This window comes from Nymphaea colorata, chromosome 10, assembly GCF_008831285.2.
Source record: "Nymphaea colorata isolate Beijing-Zhang1983 chromosome 10, ASM883128v2, whole genome shotgun sequence".
Lineage (NCBI taxonomy): Eukaryota > Viridiplantae > Streptophyta > Magnoliopsida > Nymphaeales > Nymphaeaceae > Nymphaea > Nymphaea colorata.
In genome coordinates this window covers 8,215,070-8,238,217 of record NC_045147.1, presented here as the reverse complement: position 1 = coordinate 8,238,217, position 23,148 = coordinate 8,215,070, and the positions used below count along the sequence as shown (strand labels likewise).

The 23,148-nt window shown below is 40.7% G+C and overlaps 2 protein-coding genes across 2 annotated transcripts; both read left to right on the top strand.

Moving 5' to 3' along the window:
- The first annotated feature begins 5,721 nt into the window (after positions 1 to 5,721).
- LOC116261695 (putative D-cysteine desulfhydrase 1, mitochondrial) lies at positions 5,722 to 23,109 on the top strand. The gene is made up of 10 exons (XM_031640494.2): positions 5,722 to 6,038; positions 6,268 to 6,333; positions 6,410 to 6,604; positions 6,830 to 6,940; positions 8,796 to 8,887; positions 9,835 to 9,927; positions 21,089 to 21,146; positions 21,235 to 21,348; positions 22,298 to 22,395; positions 22,643 to 23,109. Exons 1-10 carry the CDS (start codon positions 5,859 to 5,861, stop codon positions 22,845 to 22,847), a joined length of 1,212 nt encoding a protein of 403 aa, XP_031496354.1. The 5' UTR covers positions 5,722 to 5,858; the 3' UTR covers positions 22,848 to 23,109.
- Positions 9,946 to 13,272, top strand: LOC126410446 (uncharacterized). Its single transcript, XM_050080029.1, has 2 exons — positions 9,946 to 12,114; positions 12,396 to 13,272. The coding sequence occupies exons 1-2, from the start codon at positions 11,031 to 11,033 to the stop codon at positions 12,431 to 12,433; spliced, it is 1,122 nt and encodes a 373-aa protein (XP_049935986.1). The 5' UTR covers positions 9,946 to 11,030; the 3' UTR covers positions 12,434 to 13,272.
- Positions 23,110 to 23,148: the final 39 nt, after the last annotated feature.

Genomic DNA, 23,148 nt, shown 5'->3' with positions numbered 1-23,148 from the left:
TGACGAGCAACACAACCATCAAAAGGAAACCACCGACAACTACAGTTTAGCTGGTGGGAGCCGGATCATCCGACACCTAAAGTAAAGCTGTCTCCATAAAACTTCCAAATCTCCACCGTCCTTTAAGACTCAACTTATGAAATCTGCTAGTTCGCAAACACTCCATAAAATTTTTACTTTGATTGTCGTAGTGCATGCTAGAAAGATGCTTGTTGACCTCGATCTGTTCTGCTCATTTGAAGTGGTTTGTATTCAACTGATTACCAACAAATGCATTCTAATCTGTTCACTCTCTACTCAAGTTTAACATTGTTTACTGCAGGTCATGCTTCTTATGTTATAGGAAGAACGCCATCATTAGGTATTTTACATGCTCGACATGGAGAACAATGTTTACTTATACTACATATCTATAAGAAATACATGGACCAATAATTGATGTTTCGTGAAAGAATTCTTAAAGAGTGAGTGTGAGATCAACATGGCCAGTGGTGCTTTCTCATAATAAGGATGCTCTCCTCTAAAACAATGCATGCAATTGTGGCGTATGTATCATCAAGTACATAGAAGCAATCTACAATAGTAGGAAACTGGCTTTTGATGGTATAGGTAGCAAATAAACATCACATATTTCATTTAGGATATTGGTTTCTTGTTTACAAACATAATGTTGTTTTCTTTATAAGATGATATACCATATCTCATAAAACAGATATATGAAGACTTGGTGAACTACATTACATCTAGCGTGGGAAATTAAACGTGCATGAAGAAGAAGAAGAAGAAAGGCAATGGCATGAACATTGCATTTTGTGTCTAACCAAATTGTTCTTACACATTTTTGTAGTCTTTGAAAGTTAAATGGTAATAGATAGTCATTATCTCACACCATTAACAAACGGTCTTTATTTCATATCATTAACATATGTTCCTTCTCTCACACCAATAACGGAGAGTTGTCATCTCATATCAACCTTGTGCACACAACAAATATAAAGTATTCAACACATAAGAATTTTTTATTACTAGACCGTCATTATCTTACAACATTAACAAACAATTGTTATTTTAGACTATTAATAAACAGTCACTATGTTATTATCACACACCCTAACAAGTAGTAGTTAGCTTACTTCTTTGGCAAACGATCATTATCTCACACCATTAACAAACATTTATTATCTCACACAACTAAGAGACGTTCTTTTATCTTGCACCATTAATAGACTATCTTACACGATTAATGGATGGTCCTTATCTCAAACCATTAATAGACGGTCCTTATCTCACACCATTAACTGACATTTGTTATCTCACACTATTAACTGACATTTGTTATCTCACACTATTACCAGACAATCCTTACCATTTGTAGATAGTTGTTATTTCATACTATTAATAGATATAAGTTATCTCACACCATTTTCATTATCTCATACCATACCACTGAATGCAATAATTATCAATAAGATACATTTATTGAAAGTCGTCTTATTTTTTGCATTTTGATTTTGACATATTCTGATTCAATGTGTCAATTTTGTGAGTCAACACAAAAATATGCTTAATCAGAATATCTATTGCTACTAATAATTTGTCTTCCCTCTCAAGTAGTGGACGTTGGGCTGGAGTCTAGGCATGCTTGTGGGCTCACTTGCTACATATCTCCCTACCAAAATGTTTTTGCGCTTGCTTGCTACGCATTTCCCTCCAACCATGCACCTCCACCGAAGTTGGTGTCTATGATGGTGACGTTGATGATGATGGGATAGGTTGTGTGTATCTGTGGATGATGATTGAGGTGGACAGGCTTCGACAAGTGTAGATGGTGATCAAGGTGGGGAAGTCTTTGCAAGTGCAGATGGTGGCAGTGGCGAGGAGGTTCTTGATGCTGCTAACGACCATCATGGTGGGGACCACTCATCCAAACTGGTTTGAGCTCTCGTACACTACATCCAAATACTACTCATAGTACATTGTTGCAAACCCCATCACCGTCATACACAACAATCATCTCGCCATTGTGAGATCAGTTATGGTGTTTCTTCTTAAACATTGATTTTCAGTTAACTCTAGTCTTGGAAGCTGTTTTGTTGCTTACTCTTGTGTAGGGGTAGGGTGGTTGCGAAATCGATTATGTCCAGACAACGCTGCATGAGAACTCAACTGTCATGCTATATTTTTACCTTGTTCATGCAGAACAGCCTGACATCTATGCACAACAGCTCATGCACTTTTATGATATTCCACTCTATCTCTTTTCTTTAAGGAAGCGGTATGCTCTAATTTGTGCCTACACATAGATAGAATAATACATAGTTTATAAGTATTCCACCATCCTTATCAAGCAAACTATTAGAAACTATTTGCTAAACATAATACACCCAATCCATCTAAAAATTTAATAAGATTGATTGGATACATCTGTATCATAGTAATCTCTAGACTGATACCTCTCCACATTGCTTGAACTGGTCATACCTTCAGAAATGGCTGTTTCATAGTCCGTCTAAGAGATGACAATTGCTCCTGGATGAACTGGTCATTCCTTCAGAAATGGCGGTTCATAGTCCGTCTAAGAGATGACAAGTGCTCCTACATTTGGAACTACAGTGCAAGTAAAGACACTACATGCGACAGTCTTGTTTGCAATAAAATAACTTCATGAAAACACTATCTATACATATATCAACAACTAAAATCCTCTCACGGATGCAACCCTGCTTTTCAATTACTCTAGCTAGATGTATAAATACGCAATCACAGATGCCATCATTCATAGATAGATACCTGGTCTAAATCTTTCAAGAATTGGATGTAGCACCAGCTTATTCTTAGCCTAAATGGTCACTAAATAGACAAAAAACAAATAAATAAAGAATAAAGCACTTCAATGTTTGGTCCGCTTCTTGTGACGATGCATCATGTTATACATGCCACCCTTTATTTTGTAGCATTGTGACCTTGATCGACATCAACTTTCCCTTGAAGCCAACAACATTTTTGAGCTCGAACTCTATCAAACCTAGAAAATTGTTGTTCTTTCCTCTCAAGATATAGCTGTATCTCTTACATATAGGTTTTCCATGAATGTTCATATCAAACAGTCATGCAACATCTTCTAGTGCAATCATCATCTCGAATCCAAAGAACATTAATGTGTTTGTCCAAGGGTCCCACTTTTAGGTGAGAGCGTACAAGGGCCGCACTGGATATCCAAAGAGCCATGAGCCAGCAGCCCCTTGAATTTCATTTTCTCCAAGTTCTCTTTTTGAAAGTTCGAGAGCATTTCATAACATTCGATGATAGACCGCCATCAGCAGTGTCCACATTTCTATAGCACTATATCATTTGTCAAAGACACTATTAAACACAGAAACTTTAATTACATATTATTGAATAAACATCTATTATCCGACAACAAGATGAACGTCATAGATTACTTACATTGATGTCATATATATGCCACCTTTTCTTCCCACCTTCCTCTCCCACTTCAACATTAGGCTGCTTTGCTTTTCTTTGCCTTTTCGGTGTAGCTTCCTTTTGCACATCATCGTCCTGTTGCTTTTCTACAACTTCTCCTTCTACTTGTTCTCTGGTCACGGACGTACCATCCACCCCTTCCATTGTTGGATGCATATTTTCTTCCTTTACTCCCCCTGCAAATGCTTTGTTCTCATTGTCTGCTACTGCTCCTCCTTGCATTTCATCTTCTCCTCCTTCCAACACTCCAATAAATTGATTCTCCTTTATAATTTCACGTCCCTCCTCCCCCTTCATACTATTCTTTTCATCTGCTTTCATGAGTTGCTCCTCCTCATTTTGATTTTCCTCACTATTTTCCTTTTCCACCTCCACCATAATGGCAGCTTCAGCTGTCCTACCCTCTATTGGTTATGCCAACTGATTGGTCACACCGACCAATCCATCTGTTACCAAGCTCTCTCTATTTGGTCCAACATACTGTTTAACTTCACATCAACAGATGCTCAGTGTGATACTCTTCCGCGTAGCTTGATGAAGTAGACATAGTCAACATGTGGAAAGTAAAAGCCATGAGATAATATGTTAATATCTTCGATAACGTGTGCTATAACATATAAAATAACGAAAGGGAGGAGGAGGAACCAACCTTGCAGAAAACACTTGCTTTCTTGTCTTCGATAATGCACGCTATTATAGCATCTAAGATAATGAAAGGTGTGAAAACCAACCTTGTAGAGACTGCTTGTTTTGTTGTCTTAGATAATGCGTTTTATAGCGTCTAAGGTAACGAAAGGGGTGGGACCAACCTTGCAGCAACCATATGCTATGTTGTCTTCGATAACATATGCTATATATCTAAGGTGACAAAAAAGATGAGAAACCAACCTTATGGGGACCGCTTGCTATGCTGTCCTCAATAGTGCGCTATACAGTGTCTATGGTAACAAAAGAGGCAAGAAACAAAATTTACAGATACTACTATAGTGTCTAAGATAATGAAAGGAGTGGGAAACCAATCTTGTGGAAACGGCCTACTATATTGTCTTTGCTAACACATGCTATAGTTTCTAAGATAACGAAAGGCGTGAATAACCTACCTTGCTAAAACTTCATGCTATATTGTCTTTGATAACACATGCTATAGCATCTAAGATAATGAAAGGTGCAGGAAACCTACCTTGTTGAAACTGTCTAGTCTATTGTGTTCCATAACACGTGCTATAGCGTCTAAGATAATGAAAGGGGCTAAAAATCAACCTGGATGAAACCATCTTGATCTATCACTGTCGATGCTTTCTCTACCTAGTGGAATCTGTTCCGTCTACTCCGACAGACAACCATTTCCACCTCCACTCCCTCTTGCTTGATGACTCCACTCACTCTGCTCTAACTGACGACCTTTAATGTCTCCAATACCTCTTCTCCAATCGATAATGTCTCCATCCACTAGCTCTCACTCCTTCTCAAACGATAATGTCTCCATCTGCTCACTCTTGCTACTCTCTGGCTGATGGCTTTCACACTATGCTTATTTGAAATTCTTTGCTGCTCAGAGGACTATATTGGTCATAACGACCTAAAAATACAAACTGACACCATAATTCATGCTTTTCTTTTTGGGGCATTCTTGTTTATCAATTCTAGTCGCCAATTTGACATGTACCCAGATAGATAACTAACATGCATTTCTTTTTCCTACATCAAGGGTGTGTATCTAACCCGCTTAGTGCCCTCATGACCTGTCCTTTCTGAAGCTTATATAAAGGGCAAACCACTCAAGCCAATGACCAGCTGCCTATTGGCCACTAGCCCGATCTAATAAGCCAAGACTTTCAGGCTATACTTACTATAATTTGCCAAGGCTCAAGAGACGTTTTTTGAGCTTCAAACTTCCTTCTCCTGAACAAATTTGTCAATAAAATTTTTTTACTAGTCTCACGGGTTCATATTATTTTTACATTATTCAAATTCGCACTGTATTAGTTACATTTGATTAGAAATGTTGAATTTCACACTCATTTTCCTTTCATATATGGAGGATATTCAGTTTCATTAAGTATCTAGTCTGGTTACTATTACAAGTAAAGAATTCAAGTTCATCTCTTTATATTTTGCACGTTCAAATTCGGATCCAGTTCTGACTTTGGAGGCCATATCTCGTTAGTGAAATAGGATTTTATAACTTACCATAGTTTATATTTTGGAACAACTATCTTATAAATTAGGCGATAGTCGGCTTCTACGTTCAGTGCTTTCCAACTTCGTTACCAAGCCTAATAACTGACCACCAACCCACAACGCTCAGTTGCAGACTTGCAGTGCAGCCCTTTCGTCTAACCATTTCTCTTCTCTCACTCTCTCTTTCCCCTATGTTTGCATCTCCCTCGCTTCTCAATCGAAGAATTAGCAACTTATTAGTCCAGGGAAACGATACCCAACAGACCACCATGGAAATAGTTGGTGGATTCTTCACAAGAAAGGTCTACAGTCCTCCAAGTTGGGCCACACATCTGAATCCGATGCCGTCGCACACCTATTCTCTTGGGCATGTAAAAATTCGTTCTCACTCTTTCGACTGTTTATTTTCTCAAATTACACAAGTATTATTTTTTTTCATTTTTTTCACGAATTTGTTTATAAGGTGAGATAGGTTCTACCTCTCAAGACTATGGACGACATACCAACTTTCTATTTTCTTTATAATTTTTGTCTTCGTCCCTTTCATTCATAAATGTTACTGTCTTTGTGAGATTTATTCTTCTTCTGGGTTTTGGCTAGTTACCTACACCAATTCACAAATGGCATCTTCCAGGATTGCCAAAGGACACTGAAGTATGGATTAAGGTAATCGCTCTTAAAGTGGTATCAGTGGGCAGGAGTTTGAATTTGGGTGTACTTGTTTACAATCTGAGTTTTACAGAGGGACGATCTTTCTGGAATGCAATTGAGTGGAAACAAAGTCAGGAAACTGGAGTTCTTGTTGGCTGATGCAAAGGAGAAAGAAGCAGACTGTATTATTACCATTGGCGGAATCCAGAGCAATCACTGTCGCGCAACTGCCGTTGCTTCGAGATACTTAGGCCTCGACTCTTATCTGATATTGCGCACTTCCAAGGTCGTCGTTTTCCTCTTTCGCGAAATGTTCGGTGTTTTCTATGCTTATAATCGAAATGGTTGTGTCTCAGTTGCATCTTTTAGTTGTCTTGCATTCTAACTGGGTACCTAGTTTTGATCTCTGTTTGTATCTCTCTCCGTTATAGTTCTTTTTGGTGTTTATTTTCTTCTTTTTCTGGTTTGTTTCTTACACCAATTTGAACAGTGATGCTCGTGTATGATGTAGGCTCTAGTGGAGCAGGACCCTGGTCTGACTGGAAACCTTCTTGTTGAACGGATGGTGGGGGCCCATATTGATCTGGTCTCTAAGGAAGAGTATGCGAAGATAGGCAGTGTGGTCTGTAACTCCTAAAGTCCCAAATGCTTTTCTGCTGAATAGTGTTTGTTTTGCAATTTTATAATCAATGATATTTAATTATCTGAATATTCTATATGCGTTTTTGATATTTATTTTGTCTGTGTGCATGAAAATGCCTGTCATTTATTTTTCCAACTTGGGAAAAGAAATTTAAAAGGAAAAGCTCCTGATTCATATGGACCTGAGGAGGTGATTGATACCTCTTGTTTGACCTGACTTTAGATCCTTAGAACTGGAAATCTGGATTAAGAGCGGTGTCTCCCTCATCTCATCTTAGATGAGACCGTTTGACAACATTGTGCTACTTATCCTTTTTGAATTTTTATTAGCGAGACTTTCTTCAGGTATTCATCAGAAAGTGTTTTTTTTTTTTGAAAATTCAAAAACTAAAAAAGATATACAAATAATAAAAATTATGAAATTACGATTTTTAAAATAACTTCTTACAAAAACATTGTAAAAATTCAAAGTTATTTTAAAATATTAGAAGAAAAAAATGGAAAAAAGGTTTAAAATGCATTAAGGCTCAACGGGTTCTTGGGAAAGGGAAAAAAATATCACGGTAACATCATGAAAGTACTTCCAGCCATGTTTTTAAAAAGGATCATGACATTTTGCTGTTTCTTGTTTTCCTCTTCTGCTGAAATGTCTGCCAATAATCTAAAAAACATGGCAATATCTGTGACAATGTTTGACAGTGCGAGGGAGCAAAATGGGGATCTCAAAATGGATCTTAGTTTTCAAGGCCTTCAGTTTAGTCAACCATGCATGTAATGTCTATCTCTTTTCACATTAGCGAAATCATACCATATCAGATCCTTGGATCTCAAATCCCTGAGAGTTCTCTCTCTTGAGGTAGTAGGTTAGGTAGCGGTCATAATTAGCCAACATTATGGCTGTTCACCTTGTAACACAAACCATGCATTCAAACTAGATAAATAAAGACCTGTCCAAGCTAATGCAGGCTACTACAGTTGCTTCACTTTGCTAGGTTGATAATAAACTAAGCACAATGGCTTCATTTTTTAGGTATTGCGTTTGTCAATCTTGACCTTATACTCAGTTTCCTCGTGACTGCAGTTGTAAGTTGCTCAGTTTACAATTAAGGATGATAGCTACTTGAATTAGTCAGTGTTGGCATATACATAGAAGAGTTATGGCCATTATGCATATAATCTCTATGAGATCATAACTTCTTTAGCATCCTAACTATTTAACTAGGGATTTGCATAAAAGCCAATGTTACTGGTATTGTGATTTTTGTACGAAACTAACATGATACACCTTGAAACTAGTTGAATGATGCATTAGACTTAGGACTTAAGAATCCAGTTTTGGACAACCTAGAGAACATGCATTCGATTTATATCATGTGAATTCTGTGACCTGATAACATTGTCATCTCTAGTTAGGTTTAAAGCTGCTCCCTTCAAGAAAATAACCTCTTGGATTCAAGAATTTCAAGAGCAAGAAACTGTGGTTTTCTGTGTTTGTGTTTCATTGAGTCCTTTTGGATTAGGAGTTTTATTTCCAAGCATAGAGGTAAGAGAAGGTGAACTCTGTCTTTAGCTTTTCTCATAGAGTTTGAGGTGAGGCTAACTTCTTCCCTTGGTCATGTGAGAGATTCTAGATTGAGATGACCTCCAATAACCATCATGACGATGAAAGGAGCTGTACTATGATTTATGCCATTTAAAGAATTATGTGGGAAACATTCAGAAACTGAAAAGAAATAGCATATCAGAATTATTTGTATAATTGTATGTTGTTTCCTGAAATCTTCTGTTCCAATGTTATAATGCTTTCTTTAACTTGCTTTTTATTCATTTTCCAGACCCTTGGGAATTTATTAAGGGAGAAGCTCCTAAGTGAAGGTAGAAAACCATATGTTATTCCTGTAGGTGGATCAAATTCATTGGGAACATGGTATGCCCTTAACCTCCTTGAAGAAAGTGTCACTCTCTCACTTTATAAAGCTGCTTCATTACTTTATTCTCTAATCCTTTTGCATTCTGGATCCATCTTGCCAGTCTTTCTTGTAAGGGTTGCAAAATGGACATGCTCCTTTGCTTTTGGTACTTTAATGCAATTCTCTATTTCCTTTGAAGCTTATGTTCTTTTGATTTTGTTTTCAACTTGTATGAAACTTCAATTTGGATGAATTTGATTGTTCTCAGACATTTAATGCCTTAATTATCTTCCTTGCTGATTTGTCTTTAAATGGAATTTTAATTCCATATTCCCTTCTAAGCACCAAATTGCATAGCTATGTCACACAAACATGCCTGGAAGGGTGCCACACCCATGTCGACATAGCTGGACAGAGATGCACGTATAGCACGTAGCTTGGAGACAGAAAGATTGTACTTTGTGCTTTTATATCTCTTATTTAATAATTTGTATTCTATCTTAACCATAACTTTCTTTATTTATATTGGGGGCTAAGGATGCATTTAAGTCGTCCTATTAGTCACTTTTTTGGAAACTCAAATATGTTTTAGTTCTCAGTTTGAAAATATTATGCAAATCTCACTCCTTATAGAGAGACTTTTTTAGAGTAAGCATCCAAGATAAAGACCCTGCATGAATTTAAGTCATCTTTTGCATGCTCATTTACCTTGAAATATTCATGCATAATAGAAATTTGCATGTAATTAAATATTGTTTCTCTTCCAACGTTTTGTGGGGCTAAATACAATTAAACAAGAGTACATTGGGAGCACGTAATTGTCACTACTATATATACATGGCCATTTTCCTGCCCTCAAGATTTCTGAAAATGCTCTGCATCAGTTTCTGCTCCTGCTCCCACGCTTGTCTAACATAGCTCATGAGTTACTTATCATATTGAGCTTCCTTGTCTTATCCTCCAGGGGCTACATTGAAGCAGTAAGGGAGATAGAGCAACAAATACAGATGGAATTTCAGGATTCTGGTTTCAGTGACATTGTTGTTGCTTGTGGCAGGTTAAAATCTCACTATTGCACTACTCTCCTCTTCGAAAGCTTATATCATGAGCTGACCATTATTTTTCCCTCTTCTTTACGGTAGGAAAAGAGGATTTTTGGATTGTGAACTCATTATCACCGACGTGCTAAGATCTGATAACATGGGAAATAATTATACTGGATGCATTAGGAGCAGGCTTTGTGATTTTCAACATTAGATGCTGTTAAAGATACAAAAAAGGGGTTTTCTGAAATATTAGGAAGTTAGGGAAGGTCTCTTTAAATGTTTTGTTACTTTTAGTGGACTTCTCTTGTAATTTTCCCTAACCCTAATCTCTTAATAGAGATTAGGGTCACGTAATGTAAGATAACTTTTTGCTGCCTCTCTCTCTCTCTCGTAACATGGTATCAGAGCGGGTGTGGGCGTCGACGGCAGAGTGCACTTTCCGGTGACCTTCTCCGGCGATCACCATCTTCTCCGACGAACAGCCAAGTGAGTTCGTTCCTTTTTTTTTCTCTCGTTCTCTCCCTTGTCACCGCTACTCCTTATTCCCTCTTATCACCCAATAAGGAGACAGTGAGGGAATAGGGGTTGGGCGTGCCGTGAGAAGGAGGACTTGATCACGCCTATGTGGAAGGCGTGATCAGATCCTCATATTGGTCGTATGAAGAGACTATTGTGGATGCAGCGTGACGTGTGACGCTGTGGTTTGTGATGATCGTAAATACAGTTTCGGTAAAGTCAAGCTGCGTGAGGTGTTGTGGATGCTTTGTGGAGTCTATGTGCTGCTTATAAATTCAGGTTTTTGAATATGATCAGATTTTTTCTATAGATCGTGGATACAAATTCAGTAAAGAAAGGCTGCGTGAGGACTGTTGCTGATCCTTAGTACAAGTTTTTGTTTGATTTCGTGGATTTCTTTGACACGTGGACAGGAAGTTTTATGAGAACTAGCTGCTGTTATAAGTGGCAGCAGTCTTCAGTCGTTGGGAGCAACAGTCTTCAGTCGTTGGGAGTTCATTCTTGTTTTTGTCATCGGCTAAATCAGATCTGAAGTGACAGTAATTTCCTAGCCCTCCTTCTTTAAACGTTTGCGTCAATCTGGTCTTCTTTATTTACTATGACTGAAAACAGTAAATCTGAAGGGTCTACTGACTACAAGATGGCTGGGAATTCATTCTTTTATGGAACCACGATGAAACTTAATGGCTCAAATTATGAAATATGGTCTAGGGTATTCATAATGTCGGTGGCTGGTCATAGGAAGAAATATATTCTTGAGGAGGATGAACCTATTGAGAAAAAAGGAATATATGTTGCGTGGGATGAAGATAATTATATTGTTATGTCTTGGATTATGAATAGTGTGGAGTCTCATATAGCCCCAACTATTGCATATTATACCAAGGCCAAGGATATGTGGTCTTTCTTGAGAAAGACATACTCGCATGCCACTAATGTAATCAAGATCCTACAACTAGAAGAGGAGTTATGCAACATTCGACAAGGGGATCAGGACCTATCTCAATATTTTGCTACTTTGACTGCTGCATATGAACGGTTAAAGGCTCTTCGCCCACCTTGCCAGCATTGTTATGCATCACACGTTGAGACTGGTATGGTGGCAAAGTTCTTATCTGGCCTATCTTCAGAATACTCTGTGGCAAAGTCTCAAATTCTAACAGGCAGTGAACTTCCAGATTTAGCAGACACGTATAATAGGCTGAGTCGCTTTGCAGCCACTCTTTCTCAGACTACGCATGACATACCAGTCTCTGCACTTGTGATATCAGGAGGACGGGGCCCCAGTTCTTTTGGAGGCACTAGGGGGCGTGGTACAGGCCGTGGTGCTGGACGTGGCAGATTTCAGTGCTCTTATTGTGGCAAAATTGGTCATCTAGAGGACCGTTGTTGGGACAAACATCCTCACCTCAGGTCTAATGTTTCCTCTGGACGTGGTGGAGGTAGAATCACCACAAGCAGAGGTCCTTCTTCATCCCAGGCAACTCATTCAAAGGCAACAATATCTATGGTTGAGTCTTCTACTGATCCTTCTATATCTATGTCATATTCTCTTAACCTAAGTAAGGATGAATATGATCGTGTTCTTGCTCAGAGGTCTGGCTCTACATCTGCCTCTACATCTACCAATGCTGCTGTTGTAGATTCAGCATTCTCTGTTGGTGCTCCTACTGCTGATCCAGGTATGACATGGATGATAGACTCAGGCGCTTCTAGACATTGTTGTAATCAACCACAAAATTTTTCATCATTTGTCAGATTTTCTACACCACAGTATGTTAAGCTGGCTGATGGCAAGTTGTCCCCTGTTTTGGGTAGCAGTGATATTTATCTTCCACATTTAGGCACTATTACACATGTGCTATATGCACCTCAGTTTCCTGTTAATTTGATATCTGTGAAGCAGCTAGCTATCAACTTACAATGTAAAGTCATTTTTGAATCTGACTCTTGTTCTTTTCAGGACTTACCAACTGGGAAGATGATTGGTGGCGGCCATGAGCGTGAGGGCCTTTATTTTTTGTCAATCCCAGTTGATGTTGCTGCATCTTCAGTCCCTTCCAAGCCTTCTCCCTTCCAATGGCATCTCAGATTGGGTCATCCTTCCGTACCAAAACTTCGTCGCATGTTTCCAGACATTCCTGCATCAGAGTCCTTCTTATGTGATGCCTGCCAGTTGGGCAAGCATACACGGAGCAGCTTTCCTTCGAGTCAGAGTCCATCGAGTCAGAGTCCTTTTGATCTCATTCATGTGGATGTATGGGGTCCTAGTCGGGTTCCTTTTCGATCATGTTTTCGATATTATCTTGTTCTAGTTGATGATTTTACTAGATTCAGTTGGGTTTTCTTGTTAAGGGAAAGATCTGAAGTCATATGTATTCTTCAAAAATTTATCAAGGAAATAAAAACTCAGTTTGGATTCATTGTAAAAAATATTCGCACTGATAATGCTCTTGAATTCAAGTCTTCCATTCTACTTCAGTTTTATGCCGACCATGGAATTCGACCTCAATATACTTGTCCACATACGTCCCAACAGAATGGTGTAGCCGAACGCAAACATCGGCAACTCCTAAACGTAGCTCGTACCCTCATGTTACATTTTCACATGCCTGCCTATTTTTGGGGTTGTTAAAATAGATGTAATGGGGAACCGGGTCCATTTCTGGATCCGGTCCCATGGGGCACGGGTACCGAGGCCGGCTCGGTACCCTAGGCGGCATTCTTCTCTCCCTCCTATATAATCTTCACTTAAGTGTAATTGTGTGATTAAGTGAATATAACTTTTCTCTCTCCTAGGGTTGCGGTGTGCACCTAGGTCAGAGCTTCCCGTGGTTTTTTCCTCTTTCTGAGGTTTTTTCACGTATATCGTGTGTTCCTCTCTTCTTCTCTCGTGTGTTGCATGTTTCTACATGGTATCAGAGCCGTGAGATCGTTCGGCTTCGTCTCGTATGTTCGTAGTCGCCCTTGCACCGCTGCCGCCTGCGCCGTTAGGGTTTCCCACGCCGCCGCCATTGGGATCTTCTGCGCCGCCGCCGTCAGACGATCCAGCGCCGCCGCCTGTTGCCGCTTGTGACTTCCGCTGCCGTGGGTGTCTCCTTTTCCGCCGTCGGACGATCCAGCGCCATCCCATCTTTCCGCTGCCGTGGGTGTCCAGCGCCGTCACGCCTCTGCGTCGCCGCCGTCGGGCGATCAAACGCCGTCGCCGACACCTAAGGTTCCGTGTGGTGCTGGTGTTTCAGCCGCCGCCGTGCTGTCTTGTTGCTGCCTGGTGTTGTGTCTGACTTGACTGCTTGTGATGGCGGAAGAGATTGCACCTAAAAGTGATATGGCCTTTGACGCGGGCAGCGCTCCCAAGAGCGAGATCTTGCCGGTTCAGGTCACGCCCATTCGTCTGACTAAAGACAATTATCTCTCTTGGTCTGCTGCTCTCGAGATTGGGATAACGAGCCGTGGTCGTCTTTCCTATATCACAGGCGACAAACCGGCGCCCAGCAAAACTGATCCTCAATGGGCGACGTGGGTGTTGGAAGACAGTCAGGTTAAGGTGTGGATCATCAGCTCTGTGTCCGCTGATATTCAGCCTCTTATTCTGCGGAAGCCGACTTCGTTTGATATGTGAACTGTGCTTGCAAGGATGTATGGTCGCAAGAAAAGGGTTCTGCGTACGTATCAGATTAAACGCAGTATTTATTCTCTGAAACAGGGTGACCTGTCTGTTGCCTCCTTCTATGCAGCCCTGAAAACTAAGTGGGAGGAACTTGATTATCATGTGAATGATAACTGGGACTGTGGTTCTGATCATGCTCATATAGACTTCTTCCTCAAGGTGACCATTCAAGAAGGCGTTCTTGACATCAAGTTGGTCCATGCTCCACTTCTTTTGTACTGCCAGAGCTAAGATGACCCTTACTGTCTTCAGTTTAGCAACGGGAGCGAACGTCTCAAGATAGTCAATCCCATATTTCTGGCTAAACCCCTTTGCAACAAGACGAGCTTTATAGCATTCTACAGTGCTATCAGGTTTGTACTTCACAGTAAACACCCACTTGGAACCAACTAAGTGAGTTCCATTAGGAATATCAACAACCTCCCACGTATTGTTCTTTGCCAGGGCGTCCATCTCCTCTGTCATGGCCTGTAGCCATTTGGGATCCTCCCTGGCATCCTCCACTGACCTGGGAATAACAGCCATAGATAAAGAGGTAATAAAGCACTTGTAGTCTTTACTGAGTTTAGCATACGAGACAAATCTCTGAATAGGGTGAGAAGTACATGACCTGGTGCCTTTGCGTAGGGCTATGGGAAGATCTTCATTCATTGGACTTGGATCATCCGGGGAGCTCACAAGATCGGGATTGGTAACATCAACAACCTCCATCACATCATTCTTCTTCCTGTTGTATACCTGACCAAACAAATGATCACGGGACTGTTCTTCCACAGGGCCCCCTTCCATCTGACTGTCTCTGTCCTCACTGACTGTGTCAACCACACTCACACTCGGAGAACTAGCCGTGTAATCCAAGAAATCTGTGAACTGAATCAACTGATGCGAAGAATACTCGTCCACTCTCTCACCTAAACACTCCCCCTGAAGAGGATTCGCAGGAAAGTATGCCTCGTGTTCATGAAAGGTAACATCCCTGGAGACATAGACTCTGGAAGTGCTAGGGTCAACACACTTGTATCCCTTCTGAGTGGAGGAATACCCCAAAAAGACCGCTTTGATGGACCGAGGATCAAGTTTCTTGAGAGTGGGGCTATGATCATGGACAAAGCAAACGCACCCAAACACCCGAGGGGTCAAAGGCCAGGGACTCTGATTAGGCCACAAAACAGAATAAGGGGAATGACCATTCAACACACGAGTAGGCATACGGTTAATGAGATGAGCACTAGTGAGAAGTGCATCACCCCAGTACCGCTTAGGGACATGAAGTTGAAACATAATGGCCCGGGTGACATTTAACAAATGACGGTTCTTCCTTTCAGCCACGCCATTCTGAGGAGGTGTGTAGCTACAGGATGTTTCATGTATAATACCCTTGCTTCGCAAGAAGTCATCAAGGGATAGGGAGACATACTCTCGAGCATTGTCAGTACGAAGGGTCTGAACAGGGGTTTGGAATTGAGTTTCAACAAATGCAACGAAGTTTTTGACAATGCCGGGAATCTCACTACGTTCTTTCAACAAGTACACGAACGTACAACGAGAGTAGTCATCGATAAGAGTCATGAAATAATGAAAACCACGACCGGTGGGCACTCCCGAAGGACCCCAAACATCAGAGTGAACCAAAGCAAAAGGACGGCTGGTTTTATTGAACGAAATAGGGTACGAGGCCCTAACATGCTTAGACAACTGACACACTTCACAGGCGAAGGTGTCCAAAGAAACAGACTGAAACATCTTAGGAAACAATTGTTTAATCAACTGAAAAGGAAGATGACCAAGTCTCTCGTGCCAGCGCATAATAGCGGATCTGTCCTCCACGTCAGATAACTGTCCACTGGTGGCTGAAATCAAAGCAGAGGCAACATGTACTGGCATTCTGTAGAGACCATCAATAGCCGAACCAATCCCAATCTTCTGCCCCGTCCCCAAGTCCTGCAGTAAACAGCGATCAGCAGAGAATATTAGATTACAGTTTAGCTCTTTGGTAATACTGCTGACAGATAACAAATTCACGGGAATATTAGGAACATGCAGGGCATTATGAAGACAATATTTGTTCAGTAATGATAAACTCCCTTTTCCAGCCACAGAAATAGAAGAACCAGCAGCCATAGAAACACGCTGCTGCCCAGAAGTCAACTTGTATTCTTGAAACATCTTAGGGTCCCCGGTCATATGATGAGTAGCCCCACTGTCAACAATCCAATCACCGGGAGAGGAATTACCTTGATCACTTGTAGCAACAAGAGCCTGAGCTAATTTAGCTCCATCAGACGTAGATGTGTCCTCTGACGTAGTAGAAAGGCGACTGATGTAAGCTTGTAGTTCCTTGATTTGATCAGGAGAAAGCCTCGATTTTTCACCACTTGAAGAACCACTCTGAGTTGAGTCCTGCACAAGAGGACCTCGCCGACTAGACGGAGGGCGACCACGAACAAGTCTCTTCTCAGGGTGAAGATCCCAACAGAAGTCAACAGAATGTCCTGATTTGTGACAATGTGTACATCGCCTAACAGGGCGCGGTCCAGACACAGAAGAACGGCTAACAAAGGCCGAGGGACCAGTCCCGTGACTGGGGTCAATTTGCATCACTTGACGCCTTTGTTCCTCGGATTCCACTTTGGCATAAACATCTTCTATTCCAGGAATCTCATCACAGTTGAGAATTTGACTCCGAATGGATTCAAACTCATCACGCAAGCCTCCAAGGAAGAGGAACGTCCGGTCCATCCATTCCTTTTCCCAGTAACAAGGATAAGTATCAAAACTGGGACGATCTTGGATGAGGAAGGAAAAGGGAGGTATCAGCGGCTGGTTGGTAAACTCATTTATCTCACCCTTACTCGCCCGGATATTACGTATGCTGTGGGTGTGTTAAGTCAGTTTATGCATGCCCCTACTGATTGTCATTGGAAAAGTGCTGAAAGAGTATTGGGATACTTAAAGAATGACCCAGGGAAAGGACTGCTCTATACTCGACAAAGTCAACTCAGTATTGAAGGATACTCTGACGCCGACTGGGCAGGTTGCACAGATACTAGAAGGTCTACCACAGGATACTGCATCTTTCTTGGAGGTAACCTGGTGGTATGGAGAAGTAAAAGACAAGAAGTTTGTTCCAGGTCCAGTGCTGAGGCTGAATACAGGGCGGTTGCCATGGGGGTTACAGAAATGTTATGGCTCAAAATTCTGTTAGCAGATATTGGGGTGAAAATGGAAGAGAAGATGAGGATGTATTGTGACAACAAGTCGGCTATTAACTTGGCAAACAATCCAGTCTTGCATGACAGAACCAAACATGTGGAGATCGATCGCCATTTCATACGGGAACGCATAGATTCTAAGGAGTTGATCCTGCCCTACATGAAGTCTGAAGATCAAGTTGCTGATGTTTTAACTAAGTCTTTATGTACATCTCAATTTGAGAAAAATGTTAGCAAGCTTGGCATGTTTGACATGTATGCCAAGCTTGAGGGGGAGTGTTAAAATAGATGTAATGGGGAACCGGGTCCATTTCTGGATCCGGTCCCATGGGGCACGGGTACCGAGGCCGGCTCGGTACCCTAGGCGGCATTCTTCTCTCCCTCCTATATAATCTTCACTTAAGTGTAATTGTGTGATTAAGTGAATATAACTTTTCTCTCTCCTAGGGTTGCGGTGTGCACCTAGGTCAGAGCTTCCCGTGGTTTTTTCCTCTTTCTGAGGTTTTTCCACGTATATCGTGTGTTCCTCTCTTCTTCTCTCGTGTGTTGCATGTTTCTACAGGGGTGATGCTATCCTTACTGCGTGTTACCTCATTAATAGATTACCCTCTTCCTCCATTCAAGACCGTATTCCAATTCAAATTCTATATCCAGGGCGTTCATTATTTCATTTACCTCCCAAAGTTTTTGGATGCACTTGCTTCGCACATATCCTAGGCCCGAACAAAAGCAAACTGGCTGCCCAAGCTATCAAATGTATCTTTATTGGCTATTCAGCTAATCAAAAGGGATACAAATGCTTTGATCCCGTGACCAAGAAAGACATTATCAGTGCGGATGTTACCTTCTTTGAGTCTCGTCCTTATTTCCCTCCGTCAAGTCCCTCTTCATCTGAGATGCATGCACCTATACCTCTTCCTATTCCACCAGTGTCACTTGAGTCATTTCCATCATCTCAACCTAGGTCACATGAACGTTTTCTTGAGCCTCCGTTGGTTTACACTCGTCGTCTAGGTCCCTCTCTCAACCGTCCACCAGCATCGTCTCAAGAGGTAAGCCCTACTGATAAGACTGACTCAGGTTTAAGTGATGACTATTCTGCAGCAGATCTCCCTATTGCTATTCGCAAGGGCAAGCGACAGTGTACCTTACATCCTATATCTAATTCTGTCTCTACTGCTCATCTGAGTACACACTTAGTACAGTTTGATCAAGCTTTATCTAGTCATGTTATCCCGTCCTCGCACCATCACGCCCTGTTAGATCCACGTTGGCGACAAGCTATGCAGGAGGAAATGGATGCTCTTCTTTCTCGGGAGACTTGGGATTTGGTAGACCCCCCAACACGCTGTGATGTGGTTGGCTCACGATGGGTATTCACCATCAAGTATCATTCTGATGGGTCAGTTGAAAGGTTCAAGGCCCGTCTTGTCGCAAAAGGTTATACTCAGACTTATGGTGTTGACTTCTTTGAGACCTTTTCGCCTGTGGCCCGGTTGGGCACTATTCGCTTGATTATCTCTCTTGCTGTCCAACGAGAGTGGCCTCTTTTTCAATTGGATGTCAAAAATGCCTTTCTGTATGGAGACCTTTCTGAAATTGTTTATATGCAGCAACCACCTGGTTTTGAGCGACAAGGGGAGTGTTCCAAGGTATGCAAGTTAAAGAAGGCTATTTATGGACTCAAACAGAGTCCCCGTGCATGGTTCCAAAAGCTTACTGAAGTGTTATCTAAGTGTGGATTTAGCCGATCCCAACTTGATCACTCATTGTTTATCAAGCGAGGCTCAGCAGGACTTGTGATATTGATTGTCTACGTGGATGATATTGTTCTTACAGGGGAAAATGATCAAGAGATAGCTCAAACAAAGGAGTTTTTACAGCAACACTTTGTTACGAAAGACCTTGGACAACTTCGTTATTTTCTTGGTATTGAGGTGGCTCGTAGTAATAAAGGAGTTGTAGTGTCTCAAAGGAAATATGCTCTTGATCTTCTACAGGAAACAGGACTATTGGGGGCTAAACCTGCCACACTTCCCATGAATCCTCGCATTCATATACATGATGATGACTCAGAGCCGTTTGACTCTAGATCTTACAGATCTCTGATAGGGAAACTGTTATATTTGACTGTCACTCGTCCCGACATTAGCTTTGCTGTGAATAAGTTGAGCCAATTCATGGAAAAACCCCGAAAAGTTCACTGGGATGCATCTCTAATGATTGTAAGATACTTGAAATCAGCCCCGGGAAAGGGGCTATGGTTCAAGAAAGGAGAATGTGTTGACATCGAGGCGTATAGTGATGCTGATTATGCTGGATCTGTAGATGATAGGAAGTCTACTACCGGGTTTTGTGTCTTTGTGGGCGGTAATCTTATTTCCTGGAGGAGCAAGAAGCAGAATGTTGTGGCTCGTTCTAGTGCTGAGTCAGAATATAGGGCTATGGCTCAAACTGTGGCTGAAATGTCGTGGGTTAGATCATTACTTGTAGAGTTGGATGTCTCAGTGAATCTCCCAATGAAGATGTATTGTGACAACAAGGCAGCTACATATATCGCTAACAATCCTGTCTTCCATGAGCAGACTAAACACATTGAAGTGGATTGCCACTATATTCGGGACTTAGTTCATGAAGGAATTGTTAGCACTATTCATGTCTCCTCAGAAGATCAGGCAGCAGATATTCTCACTAAAGCTCTTCCCATAGGTGATTTCCTAATATGTTGTAACAAGCTGAGCATGATTGACATATATGCTCCAGCTTGAGGGGGAGTGTTAAAGATACAAAAAAGGGGTTTTCTGAAATATTAGGAAGTTAGGGAAGGTCTCTTTAAATGTTTTGTTACTTTTAGTGGACTTCTCTTGTAATTTTCCCTAACCCTAATCTCTTAATAGAGATTAGGGTCACGTAATGTAAGATAACTTTTTGCTGCCTCTCTCTCTCTCTCGTAACAGATGCTTTATGTGAAATTGGAATGGCCTGCTCTGTCTAAATACAGCATCACAATTAACAGCACCAAGGTTCTCATATTGATACTTGTCACAAAGTTTGGTCTTGTCCACGTGCTTGATATTTTATGGTTACCCTAGGAATATGGGTTTGCTCAAGGGTTCATGGCGGATTTTGTCTCATGGCCAGGTTCTCATAGCCAGGTGGCACCAGTGGCCAGTGCGCGTCTCGCTGGCTGATTCAAAAAACTATTTAGACATTAGATTAGACATTTGCAGTTGGTACAGTGATTTCCATGTTATTTGCTATTAATATTGTCATTATGGGCAAGAAATTGGCTGCTGTATGGCAGTGGCACATAGTCTTGGATATGGGCTGTGTAAATTGAAGGTATTCATTTTCTTACTGAACTAGATGCAAGGGACTTGGTTTAGGATTTTTGTGCATCACATTTATTTTGCCCGGTGCTAATCATGCTGGCACCTGGAGTTCAATCTGTTCTTTCTGTTAGTTGGTCTCCTTATATAATGGTAGCTTGCGATCATTTTCTTTGCATTCCTTAGAGAGAAAAAAGGTCAGGACGTTCGGCATGCCTGGTGTTTAGGCTGGTTTATTGAAATGTGGGAGATTCATTGAAAACAAAAATTGCGAAAGGATCGGTATGGTGCAATTTTGTTTCTTGTAGGCTATGTGAACAGTTGGTGAGATATATGGCCAAGAAAACCATAGAGAAGTGAAGGTTATTTATGTTGTGATTTCTCCCTTGTAAATCTTATTAATGGTCAATTAACTTGTTCTGTTTATGCCTGATGCAACTTTTAGTGGAGGAAGTACTGCTGGCTTGGCCTTAGGCTCATGGTTAAGCACACTAAAGGCAAAAGTAATGCATCTCTCCTCTAAGCTTACTTGTGGATGCTAATTTATTTTTTCATGCTTTCCTTACTATATTTACTTACCAAACTTTGCAGGTTCACGCATTTGGTGTTTGTGATGATCCTGGTTACTTTTATGATTATGTTCAAGGCTTGCTTGATGGACTACATGCTGGAGTTGACTCACGAGATTTAGTTCACATTGAAGATGTGAGAAACTTGAATACATATTTATTCTGCTACAATAAGATTGCTTTTATGTGCACTTTCTCTATATTTTTCATTGTGCATTCAGTATACAAGTTTCCTGGTATGTCAAATTATCAGTGTTTTTGCCTTTTGTTCAAAGAAATTTGTTAAACACGTCTGTATCATTAAAGCATTTGATTCCTTCTTACTCAAGCTATGAAATGTTAATGGTCTTGTTTGTTCAAGTTCTGTGTTTGTATTATCATGCCGGTTGTTTTCCTTGTGATGATGCTGCTTGTTTGTGTAGAGAAGTTTGGACAGCGGATCAAAAGTACCTAAACGCCTTGCCAGGCTGTGGGTCCAATTTGAACCTAGGTCTTGTTTATGAATTACAGTCTGACCATCTAAAATATTTCGTTTATCTCCTCCAAAAAACTTTCCTTGTTTCATACATTTAAAGGATAGAGTTGGGATTACACATATCACCTCCTAAATATGGCAATTTACTTGGTAGATGTAATGTGGTATTAGTCTTCTTATCCAACTAAAGGTAGATGTCTAGAACTTGCAAAGAAATGAAAATTGTGCTACAAAATAGGATAGTTTTTGGTGCTCATATTTTGCAGTTGGGGTTGTCTGGTACATTTGAAACAGAAATAAGTAAATAATTTAGGGCAAGAGGCCAAGAGCAAAAGGGAAAGAAATGAAAATTGTACTAAAAATACTATAGCTGTTGGATAATATAGTTTATGGTGGGGTGTTGTCTGGAACTTTTGAGACCTGAGGTAAGTAACTGAGCTAGAGCCTAAAAGGTGCCAGGAAGAGGAAAAGGAAAGCTTACTTGAAATTGAGAGGACTAAGTGGATTAATATGAAAGGAAGTAATTATACGTCAGTTGGTATGATTCTAGATTTGCCATTGCTTCCTCAAGTGAATGTAATTGAGTTTTTCTTAAAATTGTTTATTTCAGGCTAAAGGTTTAGGTTATGCTATAAGCACCTCCAAAGAGATGGAATTTGTCAAGGAAATAGCTGAAGCAACAGGGGTAATCCTTGATCCTGTCTACAGGTGCACAGTTTTTTCCTCTCCTTCGTAACTGGCATATTTGTTAATTATAAAAAAGAGGGAGTGCTCTCAGCTGCTTTTTCTTGCTAGAAATCATTAAACGGTTCTACATCCTGTGATCATGCTGATGCAAATTTTTCTTGATAGCCTATGACTATGCGACATGCATTTATTAGGGCAAATACTTCTATATTTTTGAAAAGGTTGTGCCTCACTTATTTTTTTTAAAGACTCCTTTCGTTTCTGGCAGTGGAAAGGCAGCCTACAGAATGTTAAAGGACATGGAAAAGAATCCAGACAAGTGGGTGGGGAGGAAAGTTCTGTTTATTCACACTGGTGGGCTTCTTGGTTTGTTTGATAAGGCTGACCAGATAATGCCACTGGTGCATAGATGGCGGAAGATGGATATTGATCAAACCGTTCCTAGAAAAGATGGAACTGGCAAGATGTTCTAGCATATTTAAATTGATTTGGGTTATTGGGCATCAAGTGGTGTCATAAGTTTTCACATGGAGTGCTATTTATTGTGGAAATCTTGGGCATGGACTACTCTGTTGAGAAAATTGGTTCTTTTTTTTGCCAAAAACGAATAGTGATTAAACTATTCATAGAAAAGATGGAATTGACAAGATCTTCTAGCATATTTGAATTGATTTAATTTATTGATGAACAAGGGGTGTCATAAGCTTTCATATGGACTACTATTTGTGGTGGAAATATTGGACAAGGACTATTTTGTTGTGCAAACTTAGTTTC